General features: G+C 39.2%; 1 protein-coding gene across 1 annotated transcript in view; it reads right to left on the bottom strand.

Annotated features, from left to right (window-relative positions):
* Positions 1-472: 472 nt before the first annotated feature.
* Positions 473-23,402, bottom strand: part of LOC106167992 (uncharacterized) — a 35,914-nt gene continuing 12,984 nt past the window's right edge. The window contains exons 4-6 of the mRNA XM_087011741.1: positions 2,573-2,748; positions 1,702-1,765; positions 473-1,285 (exon numbers count right to left, since the gene is read on the bottom strand). Of these exons, the coding sequence (XP_086867867.1) occupies positions 1,257-1,285; positions 1,702-1,765; positions 2,573-2,748 (269 nt within the window). The 3' untranslated portion in view covers positions 473-1,256. The remainder of the gene's footprint in view (positions 1,286-1,701; positions 1,766-2,572; positions 2,749-23,402) is intronic.

Below are 23,402 nucleotides of genomic sequence, written 5' to 3' on the forward strand. Positions count from 1 at the left end.
GAAACATGAAAAGTGTAGCAGGATGAGTTGTATTTGTAAATGACTCTATGATTTACAGTAGATCAAGATGAGAGACAGAGAGAGAGAAGGACTTGGTGCAATTACAAAATGGAAAGAAAAATAAGATACTAATAACATGTATGTATAGGACACCAAATGCAATGCAGAAGGTGATGTTTTACAGATAATTACAACTATCGCGATCGCTGTGTTTTGTTTACCAGGTAAATTCTGGAAGGCCATGGAAACTACTCAATTGTCATTTTCCTTTAACACATGAAAAACATGGCATGATGAGAGGCGTAAACGGAATTATGTTTTTATGATTTACAGTAAACGAGAGAGATAGAGAAAGAGGAGAGAGATTGTGTCATGACTAAAACAGTGTTTTGCGATTTATTTTCTTTCAAATAGAGAGAGAGAGAGAGAGAGAGAGAGAGACAGAGAGAAAGAGAGATTGTGTCAACAAAAATTTTAACAGCTTAATGAATTATTTTATTTCAAATATCACACTTTGTAAAGAGTATATTTACAAATATGGGAAATGGCACTTGCATTTGCTTGGGTGCTCCAGTATTAGTCAACAGAATCACCGATGACGGTTCCGTGCGTCAGTCATTAACAAATACACTGTAAAACGCACACTGAAGAAGGCAACATAATGTAACGTTGAATTTTAACTCAGTGCAATATGTATTATTTCATTGTTTTTTGGACTTAAACCTAAAGTGAAGCCTGTGAATACCGAAAAAGACCGAAGAGTGCCGAGTACGACCAAGGGACCATGCGATGTCCTGTGATACCACTTCGTATTTAATAAAATAATAAGTTTAAAAAATAAGTAACTGTCTTTTTGAAAGGGTCTGCACGATGCGTTCATTTAAAATGAATTTTCTTGAGGCTCTGTAACAAAAAAGAACATGGAAAATTAACAGAAAGTTGATATAGACGCTTAAGTGCCATAAGTCGGGTCAGACTTGCACCGTCGCTGCCTCTTGTTTCTTTACTGGCGTTTTAAGACACGTCGTTTTTTCTGCAAACCTTTTGAATTCTTCACAGACACACTTGGTGCATGATCTACAGAGTCGGGCCGGTTATCTAGTCTTGATGTTTAATAAGAACCCAAGTTTTTATTGCATAAAGTCGTTTCTCCTGCCTGGCTCAGTAGGGGGCCTTTTCGTCACGTTTAACGTTGCGCAACTCCAACGCCACGCCAGTTCCCAGAATCACAGATGATAGTCAGATATTGGGTTTACTTATTTCGCCGTCAGAATCCTTTTAAACTCTGAAATTAAGGAGGCACAATAATAATATTATGTTTACTTCAAAAAAAGCCGTATTTGCATAATTGCAACAATACGACACAGAGGTCTTTTAAAAGTGATATTCTTAGATGACTTTGAAGTTAGGCGGTGACGTCAACGGGGACAGGAAAACTAGCAAGAAGCTTATTTTATACCAGGAAATTATATAGATGAGGGATAGTAGGATGAATAGAGAAAGACTACCGAAAGAGGATGTGGGTTTCTTCATACATTTTCAAGGTATTTTCGGGGTTTCTCTTAGACAATATTGTATTCATCACGATATGTTGATGCTAGTAGGGTTTCGTCATCCGGCTCCAAACTCTTATCACGAAATGTTGACGTTAACTCAGTAGATAAGGGAATTATATATAGCGTCTTGTGCAACATTATTTACCTGTAAAATTTACTGTGCCGTCACCGTCAACGTCAGCTTCTTGGATCATTTCACGAACCTCAGCCTGGAAAAGACAAGAATAAAGAGGATAAATTTTAAGACTGACACTGCATATCATTTAAAACATAAAATTCCTTAGGCCAACCTCGAAAGATTTTAAACCTATCTAGGCTGCCGTTAACTGATTTTCCCAAATGAAGGGAAAAAAATACAGTCAGTTAATTTATCACCAATTTAATTTCAATACCGAATCTCTACATTCATACCAGTTATGGCCTTAAGCGCTAAGTTTTTTTTTTTTTAGTAGTAGTATTTCCACTCCCGAATTACATAACACGTATTTTACGGACACTATTCAGACCCGTGACTAGAATTTTAATTTGGGGTGTTTTAAAAATAAAAGGTGGACCTTTTGTATAATATGAGAGTACTTAGACTATTTAGCTCTCCGTCAAAATTCTCAATCTAAAATTTAGTAAAGAAAAAGCGAAGTTTTTATACCAGCCACGGTTGTTAGTGCAGACGGAATGTTGATGTGATCCAAAATGACTGCCTCCCCCGGCACCCTTCGACCCTGGCTAAATAGCTGCCGTTTTTTTTTTTTTTTTTTTTTTTTTTTTCAAAGACGTGCTGGCTTTTTCCCGTCAGATATCTGAATTAAGTATTCTCAGTTGTATTTCTAGTTTCGCCAATTTGTTAGTCTCGCCATTAAACAGATTGTCCATATGGGGCATTTATTACTCTCCGATATCGATTCCAGTGTGCAATATTAACTCTGCTCTACATTTTCACTATGCTGCTGGCGTTTCAAAGCTGAAAACAGACGCTGTGTACAGCGCTCGACTTAACAGTTCACTTACATGTAACTCACCTTTGTTATGACTTCTCCTATTTTTGTTAAGACGTCGTAAAGTTCGTCTGCGTCTATGTGCCCGTCACCGTTTTGGTCGAAAACGTGAAACACGTCCAACAATTCTTTCTCCGGATCCCTGCTTTTGTTTTTTGACATCATACTTAAAAATTCGTCGAATTCTATCGTTCCGCTTCCTGTGGGAAAAAAGATGAAAAGGAAACTATTAGAAGGTTTGTAAAAATGATAGATTTTTAACGATAAATATATGGAAAGTAACCCCTAGCGGATTGTATTTTAACCTAGGCGTCTGCACTGTATATCCCCCTGCGTCGTTAAGTACAGTCAGTATATTGCACGTCAGTAAACGCCAGCATGATTGTCTTGTGATCGTCTGCAGAATACATTTCAAACCCAATGATACCGAGTGCCGCATTTTGCCGTAATTTAGTTGATCTAACGAAGAATATAAGATATGAAAGCTGAATCTATTTTTGTCTCACACCTTCAGTCTGGCATTTCGTCATACCGTTGAGCTACGCGTGTAGATGCTATAACGTTTAATAAGAAGATAAATATGTAATTGTGCTTGGGTAGGTTTATCGGCGATTAAACAAAAGACATGAAGATCGCTATAATTTCAGTTCTCTGGTGCGTGCTGCAGTTTCCCATACGTTTTAACAATGTGAAAATCGTGACAGTTTTAGATACCTCGTGCGAAAATTCATAAAACAATGCACGGTGCGTGTTAAACTTCGTGTTTGATATTAGATTACGATTTATTTAATCACGATATTGCTTGATACATCATCGCTGCGTAGGCGTCAAGCAAAAAACACACGCCCATGTTTGTTACAGTCGATTGTATCAGCAAACAAAACTAGATATTGCCTGTAAAAAACTCGTCGACATGATCCTTTTGACATAATATTCAACATAACAACTAACCTATCAATTTTTAAAAAATATATTCTAATTTTTTAAAAAATATATTTTAATAAATGTTTTAATTGGATAACCGAGAACAAATAACCCCCACCGATAATGCTTCGAGCCACGCATACGCGCACGTTTTCTTTGCCTCATCGTTTTTGCCAGAACATACCTGGTTTAAGGCACTGTCGCTCTCTCCAGCATTTAAAACTAAACTGTCCATGTATCGGCATGATTGTCGCCGAGGTCGTCATAACGCACTCCATTTCTCTAGATGTAAGTAATGTCAGTGTACTAGTACTTGGTAAATAGCTTGCTTCGACTTGAAGCGCCACAGAGAAAATGTGACACTGTCTAAAAGTGACTAAGTCCACTAACTCCAATGTGTAGCTTAACAGTAACTGAGCACCTAAGCTGCAACTAAAGGGTCCTGGTTCTGATCAGTGGCAACTGTGATCTGAGGGAGACTGGCTGGGCAGGAGTTTATATACCGTAGGAAGCATGCGCAGAAGGAGGAGATAGCTGTCTGTAAATATTCAGAGAGGCAGCCTCGCTGCTTGTGTATTCAGTGGCAAAGACGGAAGACTTGCCTTGAGATTATTGGCTCCGATGCTCTGCAATTGACGTAGGCGTCTCGCGAGACTCCTGACAGAACCATGGTTACACGATAATCGACTTGCTCAAATCACTTTCCGTCGTACGCCGCAGTACTGCAAATTAATGTCACCAGATAATTTGATTTTGGCATCGTCGTGATTGCCATCCAGATTCCTGGCCCCTGCTGTTGGCGAGACCACAAGAACACTTGAAGGCATTACCCAAAGGCTTGCCTCGGGGAAACATTCCCAAAACGATAAGTGGGATTCATCTTCAAGAAACCTTTAGCAGGGGATCTGATCGAGAATTTGTCGTCTCCTTCGAAGTAGAGGCTATCTACGTGAAGAACACTTGTGACCAAAACTTAACACGTACAAACAGACACCGTAAAAATATGTGTACATCTTCTCGAGATACAATCGGTGCCATGTAAGTATTGCCAAACAATCTCATTCTCCTTGCTGTTTTTACCTATGCAGATTCCAATTAACAGATACAGAAATAAACACAGTGATTGTTTGTTAATTATGCACACTCAGTTGTTTGTTTATAAAACACAATCCACTATCCTCGTGGCCTTGGTCCCCACAAGTGCAGCCGCTGTTATGAGCATTAAAATTGTCAACAAGACCATTGGGTTTAATTAGAGATCAGATCGGAACCACATGTATTGGCACATGTTTATTGTGTCCTCCCATGTCGTTTATTGTTAACAGATCTCTTGGAAGCAAGGAAAAAAGGAAAATGGCACACGTACGTAAATATCATCACTGTAGTCAAATAAGAAACCCCCTCCACCATTGTAACCGTCAATTATAAGCTTAGGGAACACGAGGGCTAGGATGACCCCTACCCCACCCCCCACCCCCCTGTCGCAGATTTCTCCCTGAATAGTTAACCTCCCCCTCCTCCCAGTTAAAACTGACATTCTACGCACTCCCTAATTAGTGTAATGCATCGAGATGCTTGAGACATCAACATAGATTTTTTACATGACTGCATCCCGCTACAAAGACGCCGTATAGACTTTACGTATAGGTAACGCCGCATAGCATTGTCGGTAAAAAAACGACTTCGTAGGGAAATGATGACGAAGAAACATAGACAAAAAATAAGTTAATAATAATATAATAGAGATAAAAAAAGGATAAAACTATAAAAGATATCACAACTTTCACAGCATATACATGTAGTCTATTGTACTGGTGTTATCGTAATTGATTTGAACGCTATTAATTGCTTTTAATCTCTGTTGTAAAATGTTCGTTGTCCGTTCTGGCCATCGATTATTTTTCTTTTATGTTTGAATAGCTGAACATGTATTGCATTCTTCTTTTGAATTTTGTAAACCAATTATTTGTATTGGTATACAGTATAAAGGCTGCTTCTTTCCTTGATAATGTGCTATAATCAATGCCCGTTTAGTTGCTGATATAAAACCACCCAAGACAACAAAATAATTTCGTCACATTCCCAAACCCACAGGGGGTTTCAGTGACTGTTGCTTCCCTTGGTTTCGGTTGTAAGAATCGACAGTGCGTCTTTTTCCTTCTCCCTCTGGATAGCGTGTTAGTTTGGGGCAGGTCAATTGCCCTAAAGAGTTATGGAACATCTTGTACGACAAGATATTTTTGTTTGTGGAAAAACACTTTAATTGGGGGGAAACAGGAAACGGGAAATGCGTCACAGAAATTATATAATTGTGGCTTTTACAAAGGACAACTTTGTGGTGATGTTGGTTTTCACCCAATTGGTGACATGCGTCCGAGGTGGGTAAAATCTCGATTTTTTATGGTGCTTGCGTGGCTGTAAAGTCAAGAGGTCTATCTCCTAGTTTCACATCGAGACAGCAAGTAAAACGAAGCGCAGCATTTTCCAGCTAATAAAAAGATATTACCACAAACACGACTCGTCGTAAAGCTGTAGGTTGAATCATTTAATTCTGGATCGAGAACATACGGGTATTTAGTAAGAGGAGCATGGTCAACAAGCAGTGGCAAGGATTTTCACTTTCTAGCCCAAACAACCATTGAAGACCACTTTCTTGTAGAGACGAAAAACAATCAAACCTTGAAACAAAATTGCTAAAAGCCAGCAAATCACTGGTTCTATGATGCTAGTTTTGCTCAATTTTCTTCCATTTTCTACAGAGATAAAGGTTTTCCTGTCTGTTGCGGTTAACCACACCTAGCCCTGCTATTTAACGACAGGAAGAACTAATGAATAAAATTACAGAAATCAAGGCCCAGAAAACACGAAACATCCACCAAGAAACAATATTTTCTTCAAATACAATTTTCGCGATCTTTTTAATTGTTTGTTCATCATCAAGCTGCAGAACTCGACTGCTCATAATAAGAACATTGGAGTGACCTTGGGGAAACAATCACAACGATTTCAAAGTTATTAATTGGGAGATATCTGTAATTTAACCAATTTTCTAAAAACACATATAACAACCGACCTTGATGAACTGTTAGTGTTATCATCGCTGGCAAACCACAACAACACGAAAAGAGCCCAGGAAATAAATGCAAGATTTGGGAATCTGATCAGACTTCTTGGATTGGATGAAGATTGATAGGGATAATCCTTAAATTTTACTTCACTTTTAAATTCTGTACAACACAGGAGAGGGTGGGGTACACACATTGTAACAAACTTCAATTTCAAGTGACTCAACCAGTCCAGCCCAGCCCTAAACTCCGTGATTTTGCGATATTTTGCGTTATTTGCGTTATTTGAAGAATTTGAAGTTAGGCGGGAGCAGGCCACAAACACAAACACACACATGCACACACACACACGCACATGACATATTATTCACGTCTTCATTCTAGCAACTCCATGAAACCTGGTTTTTCATACCTTTGCTGTACGGGGCGGGCAGTGCGTCGACTCACTCTTACTTTCAGAAACGAAAACTCTGATAGAGAGAGACAACAAGAGAGAGAAAGATGGAGAATTGTTTATCTAGCTGAGAGCAGGTCATTGTGATCTAGCTGTAAAGCCGGCGCCATGACGCGGTCAGATGAAGTGTTTGGCAAATAATCTTTGTGGTTACCGTCAATTTTATAAGAATTGCTAGACAGCATTGACATCAGAGTGTGTGCTACTTACAAGTCATGATTTCAATTCAAGGACATTTCCTTCAAAACAACCGCAGAGGCATACTGGAGTAAAAGCATCCACGGCAAGCAATCTTGATCAAGACAACCTTTCCAAAGTGTCGTCTGCTCACAATGAACATCCCGAATGCCTAAATTGACTAAAATTACACCAGCGTTTCAGATAAGATGTTTCTATATATTAATGTTTTTGTTTTGATTGCTTTGGTCTGGTTTGACACGGCACTACACTAAAAGAGTTGATTTCCTGTTCAAGGAATAAATATTAAAAAGATAAGATTACCTTTACGGTGCCTTAGTGCAGAGCGTGCCCACTTTGAGTGGACAACAACGGGGCGGTCCCTTTTTTACTACTTGAGTGAACATTTTGAATTTATTGAAAAACAATAACCACAATTAGTTATTTTATCTGTGATATGACAATATAAACCCCCACGCTTGCCGCGTATAGCTTATTTTCGGGTCTAGCTCTTAAGCCGAAAGTGTGATCTTTGTCTAGAGGTCATTATAACAACTGAAAGCAAACTTTAGACGCCTTCTCGTGACATTGGATGTTTTCTTTTTCAAAAAAATCTTTGCACGAAGTGATCACGCGCAGGTAGCTGACACTGAGACTTGCTTCTCCTGTTGTGTTTGTATCTGTCGAGATAAGAAATATGATCTATCATGAAGAGGGATATCGTCTTCCATCCTGACAGGACAAGCATGCTACTTGTCATCTTAAATATCCAAAGTGCTATAGCCTCTACAAATGTCACGGAATTCTTTTACAAAGTGTTGATCATGAAACATGTCGCCAGAGAGCGATTCTATAAATAAGTCTGAGTTCAATTGTTCCCCACCTTGAGCAAATAACCCCCAACTCGCTCTCAAATTAATATTGTGCACCTTTCCGTTCAACAAATCAGTTTACTTCCTTTAAGTCCAATGCAATTAATGCCGCAATACCGGACGCTACAGTCGTTTGGGGTTCTCAGTTGATTTAATCTCGTAGGTTGATGGAAATTATTCGTTTATTGTCTTCGTTATTTCTTTTATTTATTTATTCTATTTATTTATTTATTTATATTTACATTTGTATTGAAAAACAAAACATATTTGGACAGGCAAACTTATATCTAAAAGAAACGACGGAGTGAGGGAGCGAAGAAGGGAAGAGGGAAGAAGAGATACAGAATAGAGTAGAGTATTCCATGCCATTAAGTCAAAAAAAAAATCTGGGTCTAACGGGAAGCTTTTAACAAAACTCTGGATATCCAGGGAATCATTGAATCACTAAACCACATCCCCGTAAGGTTTTTATTAATGCAGCACATTCGATTGTATAATAAATTAAAGCCATGTTCTGAATCAATACAGTCGGAGAATGGGGGAGGGGGTGAGAGACAAATTCCTGAAACGTCCGTCTCTGACATTGCCTTCACGTGTCCCAGACGTCTATATATATCAGAAAAAAACTGCCAAAAATTCTAATTTCTAATTCTGGTCTTAAAATATTTCACATCAGCGAAAATAAAGAATTAAGGGGCAAATTACACTGCTTAATAGTCTATTACTGTAGCATGTGCGTTTGTAAATCTTAATTCAAATGCTTTGGTTTTACAGATTTTTGGTACATACGGCATTTCAAGTCCTTATACGTGTTTATGTGCGGGCGGGCGTGTGTGTGTGTGTGAGAGAGAGAGAGAGAGAGAGAGAGAGAAAGAGATACCAACAAATTATCGCAACTTATCCCACCTTCAAACCGCCTACATTTACTTACCAGGAAGCTTTCAACAAAAACCATACCGCCAACTATTACAAACCCCGTCGTCATAAAATATGTATATATTAAGATTGAAATCTCTTTAATACAAAAAATGAGCATTATTGAATTCCTATAGGTTTTGTTTATGTAGAACAATAACTCGAATGATACAGATTTAAAGTAGCATTGTTTTGAGTCAGCGTTCCACAGCGTATAATCATTAGACGAAGCATGGGGTAATTGCTATCCAACCATTAATATAAAGCCTAATCAACTCAAAGCATTTTCTCTGCAGAATTAAATCTCTTCCTCGTGGCTAATGCTCACTGCTTACTCACCCCCCCCCCCCCCCCTTGATGTGCACCTATTTGTCTTCAGTTCTGTTTTACAGGCTGACCACCTTCCCCAGTACTAAAATCCCAAGACTCAAAGGCGGGGGCGGGGGCGGGGGAGGGGGAGGGGGAGGGGATGGGGGCAGTTATGAGGGCTTGACGGAAACAGTGAGAAAAGGTCTGCCTTAAACCAAACTGTGACTTTTCTCTATACCATATATATAATTTTCAAGTTGTGTGAAATGCACCCTTTGCAGGAAAAAAATAAAAAATAAAAAAATCGCTCTGAAAATCCCTTGTTTACTGCTGTTATTGTGCCTCTCAAAGTTTGTTTGGAAAGAAAAAAAAGACGAAAATATGATACTTAATTTGGTCTCTACTAGCTATATAGTTTTCTAGTATCTTACAATGTGTGACGAAAAATACGAAGAATACGCTTTCTTGTGACAAAGTGGAGTTGTGTGCCTAAATGTCGGAACCAATTCCACTTCTCAATCAAACCAGTGCTGCAAATGCTTCTTAGAATGAAAAACGTTTTAAAGTGTTTTCAAATGAACGGGTCGGGAAAACATAATTACTGGTACGCAATGAGGTTTTCGAAGAAACCAAATAAGACCATAAACATCTCTCATGAGAAAAGCTGTGCACTTTAATCAAATGAATCGCAAGAAACATGAAACCACAGACTCAATTATACCACAATTACAAGTTGGTATCTGCTACATCCATTACTGTGCCGATTGAAGGTACAGAATAATGCAGAGACAATTGAATGAAACGCAATGTTTCATGTTTTTCATGTTACACACAAGGTATTTCAGCCAACTAGATGATGATAATAAAAATAATGATGATAACAATAACAATAATTGATAAAAGCAATAATGCAACAGTTAATTTATTTCTTTAAACCGCGTGAGCGCTTGTATGAGCGCTGTTTACATATACACAGTATTATCCTCAAACCACTAATATTAATCGAAATATCATAAAAAGGGAATAAAAGCTAAAAGAAACCTAAATTGCCCATAGTATTATAAGCAAAAAAGAGAGACATTCACGTTGTTCATAGCATTTAAAATAAAATTGTTGCAGCAATCTTAAAATTCCAATGAGCATATGTTTCTATCACACCATGGTACATGCATGAAGAAATGTGAAAGTTTACACACATTTTGCTTTCATTGGACGTCTTCATTTCTTCAGCGACAGGTATTTGCAAATACTACAACCCTTAGAAAATTAATTTTAGGAACTCATCTTTTTTTGATTAACCAAACATCCAAATCTCAAGAAAATATTTGGCGACATTATTCACTCTCGGGAGGTGCAGGATACATGTGTAACTTCCTGGAAAACGCGAGCTGTTGAGTAATTTGACTAGCTTATCTAAACGTCCTAACGGTTCTGCCGTTGACAGCCGTTTTGTTCGGTCCTCAGAGGATTGTTCCTGGAACTTCGCGTGGTAGCTTCGGTGAATCAAGGTAGTTAATGAGCAGTGACCCTGCTTCGGAACGGCGCATGTTGACATCTCTTGTTCTAATTTTGAACCGACGTTTCTCCATTACCTTTGACAGCGATCGATACCATTAGACAAGCCACGTCCGGATTTTCTTCATCAAAACACTCTTATGAAATAATTGAGAAGCAGTTTAGGTGTTTTGATCATCTTGTAACCTTAAGGACTTCTGTCTTCTTTGATTAATTACTGTCTAGAAAAACACAACGCATTGTAAAAGTACAGTGAGTGTAAACAGGCTTACAGTGTACTTTACATAACAATAGACCGTCAGTGGAAGTAACATGGAGAAAAAAGCATACAAAATACGAGTGATTTTGTCTTTACTTATGTCGGCCAGTTCATCGAACGGGGGGGGGGGGGGGGGAGGCATACATATAATGAAATAAAACGACACAATTCGTAGGACGACAGACAACAAAGAAGATGACGTTTTCTTTCAATTGTCCCCCAGGATTTCGCAGTGGCCTATTGGTGACATCAAACATTAGCGTCGATCACTGTTAAATGACCAGTTTGAGTTTTCCTGGAAATTTTAGTCATTCCGTTTATCAGCAAGGCACACGTTATCCACAACCGTTGAGAAAAGTATTTTGTATTTTCATAAATCAAATTTCCGAGTTCTTAATTTGTAATTACCTCCGCAAAGGAGGTTATGTTTTCACCCCTGTTTGACTGTTTGTTTGTCATCAATATAACTCAAAAAGTTATGGACCGATTTTGATGAAATTTTCAGGAACTGTCAGAAGGGGGCCAAGGAAGAGATGAATAGTTTTTGGTGGTGATCCGGATCAATAATTAATCAATAATCAATAAAAATAAAAAAAATTGCTGCCTTGGCGGAGGTCTGCGCTCTCGGAGTGCTTTTCTAGTTCTTTTTGAAGTTACAAGTGGAATTCACACACTTCCTATACAAGATTGACTCAAGATGTGAAATTTTATAGCTAAAAAAAAAAAACGATTCATAGATCGTAAATTGGCCCACGGTTTTATGTGTAATATACATTTGCAATAAGAAAAGAAAAGAAAAGTGCTATATACCCAAGAGAATTTCCAAGAATCGTGCTGCACAGGGACGTGTGGCCTTAAGTCCCATGCCTGTGGGTTGGGAACGCCACGAGATATCGTCTACACGTGCAGATTTACCTGTCATGCCGGTATCTCTGATGACGATGTTTTGAAGATACTGATATCTCTGATGATGATGTCTCGGGGATGAGTGTTATGGTAGGCGTCTTCTTAACACCTCAATATACAGATCTGCAGGCAACTAATTCACATTAAGTTATCATTATCATCTCGTTATGCTTTCTCTCACTAAATCAAGTACTGACTCGCTATTAATGAGTTATAAACATTCGAACGCATCCCTCTATAATTATGCCCTGTGGCTAATACACACCTTCTAGTAAAAGTTACGTGGGTACAAGTCGCACATCTTCGAGCAACATTTCAGTACACTACAACTTGAAGACAGTTAATTGGACAGCGTTTATTCCTCAAAGCTATAACAATTTATTTCTTCTGCCCTTTGTCACGTAGCGTAACGATGTCTTTGATTGCAGGGTCACAGCAAAGCTTTTCAATTATTTTCTGTACTGAATTCAGGACACTATTCCTTTTATCTATGTATGCCGTTAAAAGAGTCTTATGGCAAGAATGCCATCAAGTTTGAAGGATTTTAGAATTTAAGCCTAGATTTCATGTATATTTGCAACGCGGTAGCCGCACGTACGTAAATCCTTTTCGTGCGGCGTCTTTGCGGAGGTAGGCGTGCGGAATCGTATAATAAAATAATATCATATTATATTAATAATATATTATATTATAATATCATAGCAAATAATTTGGGCCCTGATTTCATAGCATGAAGTTTTATAAAGGTCCATTCCTAATGTAACTATCGTTCTACATGGATCGATACAACTCTGCGCGGACTCACGCTGAACACAACCAACCTCCCCACGCGTCGAATCTCGACCGGATGAATTGAGCCGAGATTTAATGATTGTTCCTCCGCAGGGACAACGCGTGGGGAGGGCGTGTGAGAGGCAGAGAGACCATTACAGGATTACGCGGTCTTCCTTTCATGTAGGTCCGCCATATTTAGGTCGCGGCCTAGCTAGCACTCGGCTCTTCTTGACCTGAATGGAGCCATACTAGTATGTTGGAAATTTGTTAATCTGATTGCATTCAGCGACAGTCCCCTCGGAGTTGAATAGATATACATGTACGTAGAACGATAGTTTCATTGGGAATGGGCCCTAAAACGGCTTCTACATTGAGCTGATCAACTTAAAATTGTGTAGCAGTAGGCCTACGTGCGTTGACAATGGCAATGCAACATTGGTCAAAAAAGGTTGTCCCACCTCCAGTATCATGCACTTTTATTTATAAATGGTCGCATCACAGGTGAAAATTATTATAAATACTAGTAGTGATTTTCATTCCAGATACCATAACTGATTAGTGAAACAGAAAAGACAAACTAGCGGTGAAGATATCAATAGTTCATACCATTTATTCACATTCATTACATGTATACCCCCTCAAATCCGAGTTTCAACGTGATTTTCACATAAGTAAAGAAATGCCCATTCAATTGAAAAGACACCACCAAATGTAACCAAATTTGCACACATTTAGCATTAAGGTGTGCTTGTTAAAGGCCACGTGTCTTATAGCGTGTGTGTCTACCGCGTACTGTAATTATCTCCTGCAGGCGACGCGGCCTGCTTTCAAGCGATATTATCCTGCACATATATACCTTCCAAAAAGCATTCTGCAACATGTCTACGGGCCCTTATTTGACAATCGAAGGCATACAAGAAAAAATTCCTTGATTCTTCAGCAAAACCAACTTGTTCCTACTGTTGGTTGGCCAAGTTCTGGCAGTGCTGGGGTTACTGAACCTAACATTACCAACTGATACCTCATTCCATCTGCAAGAAGGGGCTTGGGGGGTGATCCAGGCTTCACCATGACAGCACACTTGCACACAGTTCTCGTCTGGTGAGTGATTTGTTGCAGAAACCCAATGTTCTGAGGTTCGAGAAACCATCTTTGGGTCCTGATAATAAACCTACTGAGCACCCGTGGCATGAATTGAAGTGTGCAATCCAGAGAAGAAACAAACTCCAAGTAGTCCGGACCAAAAAGCTTTTTAGGAAACATGGAACAATATCCCACGTAATTACTGGCAGCGCCGAGAATTAATTACAGCTTTGGAAGTAACTGGCTCGCGCTGCCCGTAAATACGCCGTGGGGTATTCCGGGCACAGACCGTGATCACAAGATACCGAAAACAGATTTTTAGATCTTTAGAAAATAGATTTTTCATGTGAACGCAGCCTTAGACGACTTTTCGAAAATAGCCGAGAAGGATTGGTCTATCTTTAATGGGTACGCGCCGTAAATAATCTGCATGTGAGCTGTTGACATTGTCGATGGATGACAAAGTAATTTCTTTGAGCAGCAGCTTCTCTCATGACAAGTAAAGACAAACATAATGGCGATGTAGGAGGCAATACACGTCGTTTGGCATGCATTTCTTTATGACACTTCTCAAAATAGCCGAGCTTTGAAAGGCAAAACTCGTAAACACAATTAACGTCCGTGGGAGTCTCAGAAAAGAAAGGTTTTGAGTTGCAAGGGTTATTCTTATTTTGTTTGTATTGTACAATTGTATTCTTGGCCAATTATTTCTGCCTGCCCTGATGCCCGTTTGTTTTCCTGCAATTCCAGACACCTGCATGCGTGAGTATGTGCGTGTGTGCATGCCTCTTCGTCCGCGCGTCTGTCCTTCTTTATCTCTCTGTACTTGTTCACCTGTGTGTCTACCTGTCTCCCTCCCACCTGTGCGGTGGCGTAGGTGTGTGTGCATTTGTATGTTTTGTTAGATGTACATATTAAGGCACGCTATTCACGCAAAAGATTATTCTTGCTGGTTCTATTTCAACTAGCATGTTTTACATGTATGTTTTGATATTTTGGTGAGGGGACTTGTGAAGAAAGGAAATACAGTCCACACCAGGGGCGGATTTAAGGCGTCTTCTGGGTCTTCCAGAAGACGGTAAGATTTTCAAGTTTACATTGACGGGTGTCTAACATTTCCTGTCGGAAGACCGTCAGACTGTCAGATAAAGTCTCTGAAATCGCTCCTGCACACCACCCAAGTGTTGTATTAACCAGGTATGGTTGGCACTTCACACCCAGACTGCCCATGCAGGCCATTGACACAAACATGTAGCTTTTACGCTATACTGCTGCAAGGCCATGACATGTGTACCTTAGCTCCGGGAATACCAAATGCTTTCAAGCATTGGTTTGGACAGTCTAAGACCCCATTCCCGTATCTAGATCGATCTAGCAAGATCGGTCTATCTCCGAGGGGATTCTCGCTAAACTGCACTGATGTTGCTGATGTCTGACACGCCTACTGAAGCTGTTAGGGGGTAATTAACTATCGTTTAGCACATTCAGTGGGCGTGTCAGGCATCAATCTAAGGATTCCATGAAAGCAACATTATATATATATTCAATACAAGTTGTTGATCAAAGGAGTGTACGCACTACACACCTATTAACGGACTCTTGCTTTAACAGAGGCTTGTAGCCATCTGAGAAAAGAACGGTAAACAGTTTGTTCAAACAGGCTTATAGTACTAGTGATTGCCACCACGATTTTCATAAGCCCCAACTTTGATAAGTGGAAAGAAAATCGCTGAACAGTACTGCAGTAAGGTTACTACATACAGCTGATCTTATCTCCATATCTTTTTTTTCTTTTTCACATTTTATCATTTGGTTTTGCACTGGAATGGATATTGATTATGACAACATATGACAAAAATGGTATTTCTTTGGTGTGCTTTAAGTCCATTGTCATTAAAACAGAATGCTTTATATATATATGTTGCCTTGTGCATGTGTAACCACTACTCGGCTTTATACCCAATTTAACATGTATATGTGTCCCCTTGGGAAAGAAACCGGCTTAGAAAGAGATACACAACAGAAACCACGAGGCTTATAATCATCTTTCACACAAAGCAACTATGCGTAATACGGTATTAAATCTATAAACTCTCTAACCTTAGACATCTAATTATATTGGTCGTGTGAGGTACGTTTTACAAAATCTGTAATTACAAAGCTATTTATTTTATCCTTTTGTAAGAAAATAAAACCCTTTAATTGCGTGGATATACCGGTTTGTATCCTCCGGGGATTCATTTAGTCGACTAATGGAATTAAGTCAACCACTTTTAAGTGGGCTTGACGTTCGTAGAACGACTTAAAACGGGCACTGCTAAGCTGACCTCAACTAACAAGCTATCTGAGGTTAATAGGCTTATGGAGCATACTTTTTTAAGAATCGGTTTCGACAAAAGGATCTTTGATACTGCGAGGCACGATTCTTTTAATACTCGACCCATTATACACGGTGATGCATAGGGGGAACTCAAGTTTTTTCGTTAATTCAAAGCTCGGCTAATCCCACGCTTCCTCTGGCAGTCTTTGAAAGCGACATCCGAACGCTAATCTTCCCCATCGACGTGTGGTTATGTGTTACTGAAATCAGATTAATTTGCGGTTACGTGAAGCTTCCGCTTCAATATCATGAAAAGCGGAACGCTAGTCGGCTGTGTTGGCTCTGAAGACAATGCAGGTCTCTGGAAATTTAATTATGGATATGTATATTGTGTGCAGCAATATTAGCCAATGGAAAGCGTGCTCAAATTCTGTGTAGGCCTCCATGGTCTTTTGAAATGCAATAAATGGTTTCTCGTTACAACAAAGTTAGTAATAATGCTTCATGAAAACTGGAAATCCATGATAATTGCAGCATGTTTGTGTGTCTGGAGACAAGGCGTGACTTTTGAATTATAATCCACATTTCGTGCTGCAAATTAATTAAGACAAAACGCATAGCTCGCTTTATGTTGGTTTCTACTTGCATGTGTAGATACGTCAGAAGAGACAGTATCAATATTTCCAGGGATTGAAACATTCTAGCTATCATTGATTTTTTTTCTAGCACCTTCCTTGCATTTTGGTTAAACTTGACTAGCTTCATTTTTTCGAGTTCCAAATACTTAATTCTCTCAAACTTGGACGTAGCAAGTAAAGGATAACTTGTGTTGCTAGCACGTCCATTCAGCTCATCAATTAATTTTGTTATGGTTTAGTGATACTCATAAAGGATGTAAAGCAAATCCGACGTTTACTGAAAACTGAAAATATTAAGACAAAACACCAGGATCTTTCAAAGCCTTCCTTCCCCTTAGAATTATTTATCTCTTGTGTCATAAACCCTTTATCTAGTTGAAGGAAAGTCTTGGGTCACAGAACGAAACTATGCCTTGTGGAGGTTATCGTGGGCAGATAGCAAATCGCACTCAATAATGCCATGGAGCCTTCAAGGTATACCCGGTGTAACGAAACTGAGGGTCAGTGTAACAGAAAGTCCGCCCTCCGTATAGTTATAATGGTTAGGGTTAGCATCACCTAAGTGGGTCAAAATCTAGGGCGAAGCTTGCCTCTACAAATGAATGTGAAGCGGACTCCAGGGCCGTAGCCTGAGCAAAATGCCAGGGGGGGGGGGGCAGTAAGCGGACACGAGGGGGTGAAGCTACCGAGGGGGGAGGGTGTGGTGTGTAAAATTCCAAATTCCAGGGGGGGGGGCAGCTGCCCCCCCCCCCCTGCCCCCCAGGAGGCTACGGCCCTGGACTCTCTATCATGTCTATGGCAACATTCAGAATAGGGGACTTTCTAGGCCGAAGGTCAAATATGGTGACCTGCTACAAAACTTGCCGTCTAATTCGCTAATAGACACTGAATAGAAGTATTCAAGTAGGTCGACCATATTTAGCCCTCCGCCTAGTTAGTCCCCCATTCTGAATGGCCCCTATCACGCTACATCGGTGAAGCAGGCAGGGACGGTATAAATCTCCTGGAACCGTTGTCAGTTTCCCATTACTTTGTACAGGTGACACAGCCAGGTAACTCAAACCTGCAGTTATCACACGGGGCCCGGACGTCCATTCCTAGGGTCACTATTCCTCCCACAACCTTGCTAAATTCAAAACCAACTTCCGGTCGTATAAAATTGAAGATGTTGTTGATTTTTCCATTGAACTGTATAGGGGATTTTTTTTTTTTTTTTTTTTTTGAAAAACCAATGAATATTTGTTTTATCTAGTATAGGTCACTGAAAATGGGTGGGTTGCTTATTTTGTCGAAATAAACGTCGCATTTACTAATTTGAGATATGTATTTTGAAATATGAAAGACATGCACAACAAAAGTGACGTCTAAATCATTTTTCTAATCTAATCACGATATAACTACACAAGTTGACAGAAAAAATCGATCCCTCAGGGAAACAATTAACAAAAGCTTTCAACCAAAATAATTTTGTTCTACTTGCAATGGGATATGTTGTGTTAGTTTCCATGGGAACCTTCCAAGCTATCACGCCACGTTTGGAGCACGTGTTTGCCACGAGGCAACAGCTTGGCAACGTGGTAACAACAGCGTGGTTGACATATGGGCGGGTCCCAGTGTACGTCTCACTGCATATGTGTCTTGATGGTAATGTGACGAAGTAGTTGGCATTATCTTCTGCTGTTACGCGAGGTAGCACATACAACGCTTTTACCGTATATCCTTTCATGTTATTTATTAACTACTTTCTAGTTGGTTCCCGCGCCACTTTCTTTCCAGTTCTATCTCTACCTCATGCAATCTCTAGCAGCCTTCCCTTCGTTTACGTTACACGCAGTTGTATAAGCATCATAAGAGCATGTTAATCAACTCAGTTACTCTACAAAACACTCCCCGCTCCTTATACAACCATGGTTATCAATACATCACCTAACATTATGGTTGTATATAAGACATAACAAAGTTAAAAGATAAATGTTGGCTCCGTGGACAAATTTCAAAAGTCACGTTGAGCTCCATGCCTTCCTGCAAATCCCATAAGGAAAACCTCAGGTAAACAATTTAAAAATGAAATAAAAGCTCTTCCTCTCAGAGGTATGGTAATTATTTAACCATATCTTCTTACCAAAGATAAACTGCTTAGTACGCTCATTTTACTCCCGAAGGGATGTACGGGTTTAAGGATTTTATTTCTGTGAAAGGAAATCGTGAGATGCAGGTTTCTAAATGAAAGTTGTCATGTCCAAATGCTGGATAGAACACGGACTCCTATGTAAGGAACCACGGTATTCAAGTTTGAAACACATAAAATGTTACGGTTAAAGTCATGCTAATTAATCTCCGGCACCATCGGTTTATTGCATACAGAAGCTGATATGCATATATTTCAAACCTATTGCGCGCTTTGACTCGTTGATACACGTGGTAGATGTTTATAAACAACAATACAATATACATATTGTGTTGTTATATCCATTATGGCGGACCCTGGGAGAGTGAGCAATGCCCCCCCCCCCCCCCCCCCCCAAATCAATTTACTTCCTCCTAAAACTAGTTTTCAAGCAAAACGAGACAAAATTAAGCATCCCTGGACTCTACAAATCACACACAGCAAAACTGTCCTCGTCTACTAAGCTGCTTTCCTCATGCTCTGCTCAGCAACCTCCCAAAAGAATATAATAATTATAATTAATCCTGACCTGCCAGTGTTTACGGTCATAAGTCTGCTAAGATATACAGTATTACGTAGATATAGAGGTAAAATCGGCAGAATATTCAATATGATAAAATTTTTATGAGATATATAGGAAAAACAACCGACGTGAACAGGTGGATATACCTATGTGTATCCCATGCCCCCCCCCCCCCCCCCCATCTGAATATCTTTTTAAATCTCCACACATATCTCCACGTGTCTTCCACGATGTCAAACACACATCCCGTCCACGTGACTTCCGGTGCCTTCCTTTGGGACAGCCGCCATGTTTGATACGAAACCTCCCAGCAGATTAATCCAACCCAGGCAAATGGAGGAAACTGTGTGTGTCCTCACTAATAACAATATTAAGAACCATTTATGCCAAAAATATCTCCATTTCTCATTTCTGTAGTCAAACTATGGATCATTCTTGGTAAACACTCCGGGAAAATTGATGTACGGTAGTCAACTTAATACACCGGAGACTTCTTCAAAGCAATGGCCGGCGGCTAGTTAGCGACCGAGGACACAGGCTGTCCGCCCTCGATATTTGAATTCTCGGTAATCTTGCTTTGGAATGAGCGTCTGTTATCGTATGTAACGTTGCGGCTGATCAAAATTCCAGGAAAAGCTCTTGATGCACGTATTAGCACTAGTGTACTGTCATCAACCCAGAGGATTGTTTTAATTCAGAAGAACGCTGCTTAATCACAAAAGCAAGTGACGGTTAAACGATGTAGGCTTCACTTCGATAACAAAGTAATAAAGCAAAAAAACATACTATTTGGCTTGTGCCAAATGATGCAATTTAAACAAAAAAACAAACGTCACATGTTAAATAATACTGCCGTAATATGATTATTCTGTAAAAGTCGTAAAACCGAATAGAACAGTTAGTGTAACGGCGTCCCGCGTGTATTTAATCAATCAGTGACCTTTACTGCATCAGAAATTGTAATCTAAGTATTGTAAACAAGCAATCATTGTTGACAACTTGTTATTGCTTTACACAACCAGGGATGAAAAGGAAAAACGGACCATGTAACAACAAGTGTGGTAGAGAGAAAGAGATAACAATTGCAACATCGCCTAAGAATTCACAAACTAAGCAATGAAAACAATTCATGGAAGCGAAACAAAAACAAATGAAATTGAACAACACGGGAAGCTTATTACATTAGACACCTCAAAGAAAATGCTTGTCTCTGTCTGAAAAACAATCCTCAATTTCAACTCCCAAATGCACGACATTTGGTCCATTTCTCTCCGAGTAATTCTGTATTCCGCATAAAGAAGCTTCGTTGAATACCATTAAACCAAAGTATCTACCTAATATCACCCAACTCGTTGATAATTCTGGATTTTATTTCAAAACACTACGTGAAACAATTACTTTCAGTGGAATCTGTGGCTTGAAAACATATTCCCTTTCATCAAGTTATAAAAATGTCAGTAACAACAACCAACAGACAATCCGGCTGACATTATCAGCAGAGTCCCATGGCTTTTTTTATAATGGAACTGATCGCTATGTTTACGTGTTTCATGAATCCCCGAGCTTTGAACAGCTCAGAAAACAGAACAACAATGTATACTTAAGATATCCGAAGGATTTATTATGGTTCAGATAACATGTATGATGTTTGCTTGATATTCGATCCAAGAAATTGTGAGTTTTAATCTCTCAAAATCAATAGATGAAAAGTTGATAGGTCTTGCAATTCGGACAAAAGCCTAGGACAGCGAGCCCCCCATTGGTGTACGTAAAACCTTAATTACCCGATCTAATATAATACAAAATGTTAAGACACGATAAACAGGAGATGGATCGTTAAAGACAATTTTTGACATGGACACTTGCAGGATTTCACGGTGACAATTAACGTGAAACACGTTTATTGTATTCAGGTTTTTATTAAACATGAATATTCTAGGCATTGGCGCATGTGAACAATTTTCATACGTACAAAACACAACTGGCTATAAAGCAAAGACAAGGTTTATGTATGAAAGAAGATTTCAGGGTCATGGTCCACATTGAGTAATTATATCCATGCTCAGTGCATACATATTCAAGCAACTATCACGTACATAAACCTTATTTTAAAGTATCTGTATATATGATAAATCGCTCGCTTCTACATATTGTTATTACTTTTATATAATCATTATTAATTCATTTATTTATTATTAGTTAAAATAACGCAGGCGAGCACATAATGCTGCGTCGACTTGCCGCCTGCTTTCGAATTTATTTATTTTGTATATTTGTTTATTATAGTAAAAGCTTCTACATACATGTACGTACCAGTAGGTATACGTACAACTTCACTGTCATGACCATAAGTTATAAAAAGCAAAGCGCATTTGCAACATTTTAAGGTTCGATTTTAGGTTCATGATCAATACACTGAGCGATATCTCTGTCCACAGTTTAAGAACTGGGACGACGGAATCAACGTGTTTGTCTGTCAACCTTTTAAACGCCGAAGATGTGAAGAGGTAATTTCCGTCTCGGCGAAAGCTTTGACGCATTTCCTGCCAGATGACAGTGAGCACAATTGTAAGATTTCAATGGTTTCCGCGTTGGATGGATTAGTCAACAAAATGTTGCGTGCACTTGAGAAAAAAACCGACCCTAAGCTGGGTGTGCTTGAACAGAAATGAACTTTACACGCACTAGTCTAAGGCATTACAACAACAGAGGTGTGCAACTTGGCATAAACCTATTCGTTCTTTTCTGCCTCACAATAAAAGTAATTTGGTTATGTCATAAGAAGTCCTGTTTAAATGAATTTTCACAAGACAGTGTATTGGTTACCCCTTATTAAAAGCAATTTTGATGACAGCGATCATCGCGTCATCTTCAAAGAACGCACCTGGTCACCGGTACCCGCGAACCATGGTTCTGACATCAAGGCCGGAGATGGTTTCCAACCCAGGTCTACAGGATGACATATTATACCGGGATACAAGAAATGAAGTTTCCAGGGCTCTATGACGGTTATTTCATTATCAACCTCGACTAAATATAGCAAATTCCATTTACGTTATTTCGACGGATGACGCATGCAGCTGTTAATTACCAAGGATAATTAGACTCACTTTACAGTATATTATCGGAATGATAATTGGTATATGCAGATACATTACCCAAATTATTGAACAATTTCTTAAAACAACGCCACTTATAAAGAAAAGCACCATAATGATGTAGTTGGACGTCTCGCTAGTTAATTTGAGAAAATCTAGACACCACAAATCCCGTTGTCAAACGATAGTCGTTTCTAATGACAATTTCAGTTTGTTTTTTCTCTTTTTAATAAGTGCTATCATACTTTGAGTGCTAGTGTATCAGTATCATTCTCTGCCTAGGAGGGGTGGAGCCTCCCCGTCCTCTTCTGCTGGAAACAATTTGCGTGTACAACACGCGGACGGAAAGGGGTGGAGTCTATCTGCTTATCGCTGTATGTCTCAATAATACACTATTTTTTTGGCACGTGGATTTTATTGGTGTTGTTTAAGAACCTGTTCCTAATAATTTAAACACGTGTTTCCTCTATCCTAAAGGCTCAGTTTTTACAATGCATTTGACGTTGCAGGAAACATTGGGTGTGTTCTGCCGTTTTTTTTTACTGGTTTTGTGCATTATTCTCGGAAATTTTTCTTCCATCAAAGTCTGAACTTTTAACGAAGGTTATAGTTTCTGGCCATGACAGCCGAATCCGATAAAAATACATTTGTAGCAATCTTATTCCACTTGTGGTTACGCGAATAAAGCAACTACATTAAATGTGTATTTTTGCGAATTATGTGCATCGAATTTTGTTACAGACGAATGCAGCTGTACGTGCTATCTTACATGTATTCTAAGCCCTGTAACCCCCCTCTCTCTCTCTCTCTCTCTCTAATATATCTAGACGTTTCTTCCTTATTTCTATTCCATTT

The sequence above is a fragment of the Lingula anatina genome, chromosome 4 (genome assembly GCF_051362555.1).
Source record: "Lingula anatina isolate TDL-2025a chromosome 4, LinAna3.0, whole genome shotgun sequence".
In the NCBI taxonomy this organism is placed as follows: Eukaryota; Metazoa; Brachiopoda; class Lingulata; order Lingulida; family Lingulidae; genus Lingula; species Lingula anatina.